This window comes from Myotis brandtii, unplaced genomic scaffold (genome assembly GCF_000412655.1).
Source record: "Myotis brandtii unplaced genomic scaffold, ASM41265v1 scaffold1120, whole genome shotgun sequence".
Taxonomy (NCBI): Eukaryota; Metazoa; Chordata; class Mammalia; order Chiroptera; family Vespertilionidae; genus Myotis; species Myotis brandtii.
Window position 1 is genome coordinate 394682 of NW_005353839.1, and position 7186 is coordinate 401867.

At 53.6% G+C, this 7186-nt stretch overlaps 1 protein-coding gene across 1 annotated transcript in view; it reads right to left on the minus strand.

The window, feature by feature from the left end:
• Positions 1–6992: 6992 nt before the first annotated feature.
• The window catches only part of NHLH1 (nescient helix loop helix 1), a 302-nt gene continuing 108 nt past the window's right edge, over positions 6993–7186 (minus strand). The window contains exon 2 of the mRNA XM_005857778.1: positions 6993–7182. Within this exon, the coding sequence (XP_005857840.1) occupies positions 6993–7182 (190 nt within the window). The remainder of the gene's footprint in view (positions 7183–7186) is intronic.

A 7186-nucleotide genomic window follows, 5' to 3' on the forward strand; every position in this document is an offset into this window, starting at 1 on the left:
CCCTGTCCAGTGAAGGAGGGAATTTGTGAAGGAGGGTCTTGATAGCACTCCACAGAATTCTCTGCAAGCACCTTTGCAGACCTGGCAAACTCCTATCAACCTTCTTTTTTGGTTTGTTTATTAATTCATTGATTTTAGTGAGAGAGAGATAGACATCGATTTATTGTTCCACTTATTTATTCATTCATTGGTTGATTTTTTGTGTGCCCTGACCAGGGATCAAACCCAAAACCTTGGTGTATCAAGACAATGGAGCTACCCAGCCAGGGCAAAGCGCTATTGTTCTTCACAGCCCAACTCGGATTTTACCTGCTCCCTCCCTCATCAGCACTCCCTCGGAGTTTATCTTTCCTTCCGTGCATGACTTCTATTCCTTGTGTGTGCTATTCACTGTCAAAAAAAAAGTAATGCGTTTACATGTCTGGGTCCGCCTACCACCTCCCAGTAGATGGTGAGGAGAGCCTGGGTCTGCACTTCAGAACCTAGAACAGTGCCTGGCACACACTGGCTACTCAATGAATGTATAGTGCATTGACTGAAATGGGGCTGAGTAATGAAGGAGGCAGCTACAAGGCTCTGAAAGGAGAGAGCTGGGGTTTAAGTGCCAGGAAGGATAAAAGGGAGGACAGTAACAAAGAGGCTCTTATCTCAGGGCCCTCCGTCTCCTCTTGCTTCACTTGGGAACCAAGCTGGAGGCCCTTCTGGGGAGGTCCAAGAGTCCCAGGTCAGAGCGAAGCAAGGCTCTGAGCTTAGAGTGGCCAGAGTGGGGCAGAAGCCAGCCCAGGGCTGTACCTTGTAAATAGCCCTGGGAGGCAGAAGTGAAACCTAGAGGGAAGGAAAGAGCTTTTAGGGGGAGAGAAAATGAAAGTTTCCAGCGTGACAGCTGTCACTCAGATTCCTACGTAAAAAAGGACACAAAAACAACACACTGATGTAGGCACACACAGCAACCACAGAATGAGGCAAGCATCTCCAGAAATAGAACACACACACACACACACACACACACACACACACACACCCCAAATGAAATGGACAAAGGCAGGGGGAAAAATCAATCTGAAAATTATAGGCCGTTAACATATGTAAATGGACACCTATGAATTCTGGTCTCTAGTTACCCCAAGTCAGCAATCAGCCCTCATTCACCTTCAAGAAACCTCCCACAAAAACTCTGGGTGACAGGTTCCCCTACATCTCCTTCACCCTCTATCCCCAGAGGGTCTTCTCTTTAGGTTTCTTAGCAGCTCCCAGCCAGAAAGGGGTAAGAGTGAGAACGTCTCTGCGTGCGGCCAGCAGGGGGCAGTGTCCAACAAGCAATAATCAGACCAGGCTCGCAGAACATGGAGGCGGAGCAAGGACCAGAGTCCTTGGATCAATAGGACTTTCTGATCACATCTCCCACCCAGGTCTCCCTCCTTTTCTATTTTTCCAGCACTCATATGTCTCCTCAGCTGTAGTTTGTCCATCCTCAGATTAGCAGATTTCATAGTTTGGTTCTTCACAACTTTCCAGAGGACACTGAACTGCGGGACCTTCCCCTCTGGTGCTCCCATAGCTTCTTGTTCCCTCCCACTTCCTAGCTTCCCAAGGTGTTCAGGACTCGTGAACTTTCTGTTGGACTTGTGACTGATGCTCAGGACCCCACATGAGGGGCTCGAGGCGAGGGCCACCTCTCGGGGGGACAATGCATCCTCGCTAGTGCACGACTGGTCTGGTGGAGAAGGGCTGGAAGTCAGGCCCCTTCACTGCCCTGGCCCAGCACCTTGTGCAGCTCACCAGCTGGACAGCAGGACAGGCTGGCCCTGCGACTTGCTGCCCTGCCCCTGAGGTACCACTTGGTGAACACTCATTGCGCTGAGCACCGCCAGGATGAAATCACTCAATCCTCCCGACACCCCATGAGGCAGGTCTTATCATCTTCCTCGGTTCACAGACGAGGGGTTTGAGTCCCAGGGAGGCATTTGGTTTGCTCATTGTGGCACCAAGAGGAAAGGCGAGTGTGGAGCCCAGTCCCACGCAGGTGCTCTGTCTGCAGGTGTGCGCATCCTCACCCGCTAGTGCAATGGTTCTCAACCTGTGGGTCGCGACCCCTTTGGCGGTCGAACGACCCTTTCACAGGGGTCACCTAAGACCATCCTGCATATCAGATATTTACATTACGATTCATAACAGTAGCAACATTACAGTTATGAGGTAGCAACGAAAATAATTTTATGGTTGGGTCACAACATGAGGAACTGTATTTAAAGGGCCAGAAGGTTGAGAACCACTGCTCTAGTGTGATGTTGCTGTAGCTGCTGCTGGCCACCCGCCACACTGCCTCCCTCCTCCCCACTCCCTCAAGGCTTGTGGCCTTCTCTCCCCAAACTAGCACTCGAGGGCTGTGACCCTCCTGTTAGAGTCTTTCTCCTGCTCACTATCCTCGCACAGGCAGATCTGAGGACGCAAGGAAAAGGCAGAAAGATGAAGGAAGGGGGCAATAAAAGGAGCCTTCCGCCTGCAAGGGTGGGGAGCCTTTTCCCTGCCCAGGGCCATTTGGGTATTTATACCATCATTCATGGGCCATACAAAATCATCGACTTCAAAATCAGCCTGTTTGGTCAAACATTTAATGAACTCACCTCTAATGCCTTGGTAGGGCCAGACCCAACGATTTCACAGGACTTATCTAGCCCTTAGGCTGGGCGTTCCCCACCCTGATAGAGAGAGAGAAGGCTAAGAAGGTGGACACTGGACGGGGACAGAGAAGGAAGGAAGCTAGGTGAACCGAGGAAGAGGGCACAGGCAGGGCCTCCATTGTGTGGGCACAAAGGGGCCATCTGCCTGGCAGCCTACACAACGCGCGCGTGTGTGTGTGTGTGTGTGTGTTTGTGTGTGTGTAAGGAGAGAGGGAAAGGAGTGACTAAGAGTCCCCCCACCACCACCCCATTCTCAAACCCCAGAGGCCCTGCTGTCTGCTCTGGCACTGGGGGTGGGGGTTGCTGAGAAGGAGGGCAGAGAGGAGCAATTCTGACAGACAGGACTGGAGGGCCAGGGCCTGCAGTAGCCAGGGATGGGAGAGGGCGCGGACAGCTGCAAAGGGTATGACCTGATGAGAAGGGGCTGGAAGAGGAAGGGAGGGAGGAGGGGCCAGAGCCCTCCTAGCCTGGTGCCCCAAACCGCCCCTGCCTCACCCCACTGGCCCTCACCCTTGCTGGGTTTTGGAGGATGTGAAATGAGGGCCCCAAGAGGGCCTGCCATTCTAGCCTTCCCTTCCTCCCTTGTCCTGGTCTGCTGGCCCCAGAGCTCTCTTTCCCCTTCTCCCTCAGCCTGGGACTTCATCTCCCTGACAGTCCTCTCCCAGCGCCTGGTCCCTCTCCCTTCCCCCTCTCTCTTCCCCCTCTCACTTCCCACCTCCTTCCTCGCCCCGTCCTTCAGAGCCCAACAACAGCGAGGCCAATTGATTATCTGAAGAAATTCGGAGCTAGCAGTAGAACAGCTGCAGCTGCCACCTCTTACCACCCCCAGGCCCTCAGGGATCCCTAAGGAGGGGGCCTGTAACCCCTTCTGCTTTCCAGCCTGGCAGAGTGAAGAGTGAGGGGGGAAGGGAGCTCAGGGGACTATGGTTGCTATGCAGGGGGAGGCACAAAGCACTCAGGGCCAGGAATGGAAGAACCAGGTTCTAGTCCCAGCCCGCCATCGTGTGTGAGTCCTATGAGCCTTGTGGATAGCAGTAACCTGCCTTTAAAACAAAGGTGTCAGGTCCTAGCCGGTTTGGCTCAGTGGATAGAGAGTCGGCCTGCAGACTCAAGGGTCCCAGGTTCGATTCCGGTCAAGGGCATGTACCTTGGTTGCGGGCACATTCCCAGTACGGGGTGTGCAGGAGGCAGCTGATCGGGGTTTCTCTCTCATCGATGTTTCCAGCTCTCTATCCCTCTCCCTTCCTTTCTGTGAAAAATCAATAAAATATATTTTAAAAAAAAAGAAAGGTGTCGGATGCAATGCTTTCTGTGCTCCCTTCCCACTCTTGCCCCTGTAGTCCTCTCAGTCTCTCTGGCCTCCCTCTTGTCATGTTCTGGGCAGAGCACATGTCAGTCTAACTCAGATGGGGAAGAGAAGATATCAACTCTCCTCTCGAAGTCTAACTCAGACCCTTCTTGCTGCTGATGCCGTTCATCCTGAGCTCATCACAGATGAAAATGGCGCCCTTCAGCAATGGAGGACACCTTAGAATTCCCCTCCCGCTGTCTGCCTTCAGCCTTCTCAGGTGATCTCACGTTTGAAAAGGATCTTGACGACCAAGGCAGGAATGTGCTCGGGGGTATCACTGCCTGCCCACTGGAGCCTTTCTCCTTGAGACTGGTCCTTCCATGGCGGAGCAGTTTTTCTTCCAAGTGCAACAGTCTTTCTTGCAGTAAAATCTGTCTCCTGTAACTGTCACCTACTGGTCCTGGTTCTGACTCCTGGGACCACACTGAATGTCTGCTTTTGTTTCTTTTTTGTTTGTTTGCTTGTTGGTTTTCAATATTTGAAGATGGGTAGCATGTTGCCTCTAAATCTACTCTTGTAAAGACACATATCCTCAGTTTTTTAACTATTCCTCCTGTGAGGTCTCCAGGCCTTTAGCCTTCTTGACCACACGACTCTGAATACTCCCTAGTTTATCCATGTTCCATTAAAATATGGGGTCCGTAAAGTGCCACCTGGCATTTCAGGGAGGCAGAGGGGCCTGGGGTATAGAACATAGAGAACCTGGGTTTGAACTTTATCTCTGCCCACAAGTAGCTGTGTGACCTTGGGCAAAGCCCTCCTCCTCTCTGGGCGTTAGTTTCCTCAGCTAGAAGTTGATTTCGGGTGCCTCCCAGGACTCCTCTGGTAGTCCTCCGTATTACTCTCTTAGTCTTGGTCCATTGTGTTCTCCCCAGTATCCTGAGGTGTGGATACATGAGGCAAGAACTGAGATCACAAGGAATTTTGACCCAGTTTAGAGACAACACCAGGGAAGACAGTGTTTCATTCCGCGGCTTTTCCCAGGAGCGTGGACCCACAGATACATATTGAACTTGGGTTCCATGGGGACACTCAGCTCCTTCTCAGACCCATTGGGAGCAGGAGCAGAAGCACATCAGAGAGATCAGAAAGTGTCACTCGATGAGTGCCCAACATGGGGGTCCATGAGGCTTTAGGTGGGGAGGTCTGGGACCTGGGTGTTACACCTTCCTCTGCACCCCTTTACTCTGTGACCCCTTCTTCTTCCTCTCCTCATTTGCCCACCAGACCGCGCTCTCAAGGCCTCATCAGAAGAGCCGTCAAGGCCTGGAACCCACTGTGCCCACCCTACCATAACCTGCAGGCCAACTTCCCAGCCTATTCAAATGATCCAAGCCATACCTGGTGGTAGAACGAGGTCACTTTAATTTTTCCTTTTGTATGAAATCGGAAATGCAACAGGACATAGGACACAGACCCCTAGGGCCCACTCTTGGGGGTAGTAGGGAACAGGGTGGGATTGGGGGAAGGCTGGAGAGAGAAAAGAGGCTGGTGGGACAGGATGGGGTTGTCTGGGAATCGAGGGAGCTGAAGAAGGAACTGGAACCCCTGGAGCTGGGGGAGGGGCACCATCCCAGAGGACTAGGGTGACAGACAGATGGGTCTGGGGAGGGATATGGGGTGTCATGAGCAAAGGGGATCCCCACACACACCTGCAGTTGCAGAAGGAGCACGAAAGGGAAAGGAATAATCAGGGAAGAAGCAAGAGAGACCTGGCCAGGGCTTCCAGGAACCTCCTCCCCCTACCCCAAAGTGCACAACTTGGCAATAAATAGTAATATTTATAAATAAATAAGTAAATAAATAGATGAATAAATAAATACATAAATAAATATCCTTGTAGAGCTAGCAGTTTGGTGCGAGGGAGGAGCATGCTGAGTGCAGTGAGCTCCTTGCTTTTGCACAGGTCCTAGGGCCCTTGTTCTACTGCTGACCCCAGGCTCCGGTGAGCACGTGGGGCTCAGTGACAGGTTACAGGGGGAGTGGGGGCAGAGCGCTGGAGGTGGGGTGGGTGAGGGTCACTTCCCTTGCTGAAGGCAGTTTAAGGAAGGAGGGCGGGAGATGATAAACAGGCCCTAGGACCAAGAGAGCTGAGTATTCCCAGAGGGCCATGAGGAGGCACCCTCTGCACCCCAGGGAGGACCTGATGTGGTTTGCACATTTTCGTGGTGGGCTGGGATGCAGGAAGCAGAGGTGAGCTCTGGCCCACCCATTCCCTGGGATGAGTTTGGGGACATCATCCCCTGCCCCAGGATCCAGGCTGGCCTTTCTCTAGCTCTGCACCCAGGGAGGGAGAAAACTGGGAAGGTGGGAGTGGGAGGGGCCGAGGAGGAGGAGCAAATAACTCAGAGAGGGCAAGGCACTCTCTACCGAGTAAGATCAAGGCCAGCATCCTCAGGAACAAGATAGAGAACAGGAAGACCTTCCCCCCAACATCAGCTACTGGGACTCCCCGCCACCGAGATGATGTCATCTCCGCAGGCCCCTCTGCCAATCTAGACTGAGATCTCGGAGGAAGAAACCCACCCCTTCCTGTTCTGATGTTACCTCTCTACCATGGGCAGGAGGCGCTGAAACAGGGTGGAAAGAGGATGGGAGGGGGGCGGGGGCGTGTCTGGGTCTCTGGAAATCTGTACCTGGGATAGAAGAGGGAGCAGCCATTGAGAGAGCTAGGGGACCCAATGTGTGGTGAGCTTAGTAAATCCAACAAGGACTGGACACTGACCGCCCCTCCCCACTGACACTTCTAACAGCTGGGGCCCAACCACACACTGAGAAGGTGCCCCGAGAGCAGCCCTGGGATGCTGGGTCGGTCACTACCCGTGGGGACATCATCCCCTACCCCAGGCCTGGGGGCTCCATGCCAGGGCACAGGGCTCAGGAGAGAGGTGTCTGGTCTAGTCAGTGGGCGAGGAGAAGGGACCTGGGGGGGCCCGGGGAGGGGTGCGCCCCGGCCGCCTTCAGACATCCAGCACGTGGTTCAGGTAGGAAATGTAGCAGATGGCCAGGCGCAGGATCTCAATCTTGGAGAGCTTCTTGTCCGGGGGCAGCGTGGGCAGCAGCTTGCGCAGCTCAGCGAAGGCCAGGTTGAAGGCCTCCACGCGGATCCTCTCCCGCGTGGCGTGGGCCGTGCGGTACTTGGCTGTGGCCCTGC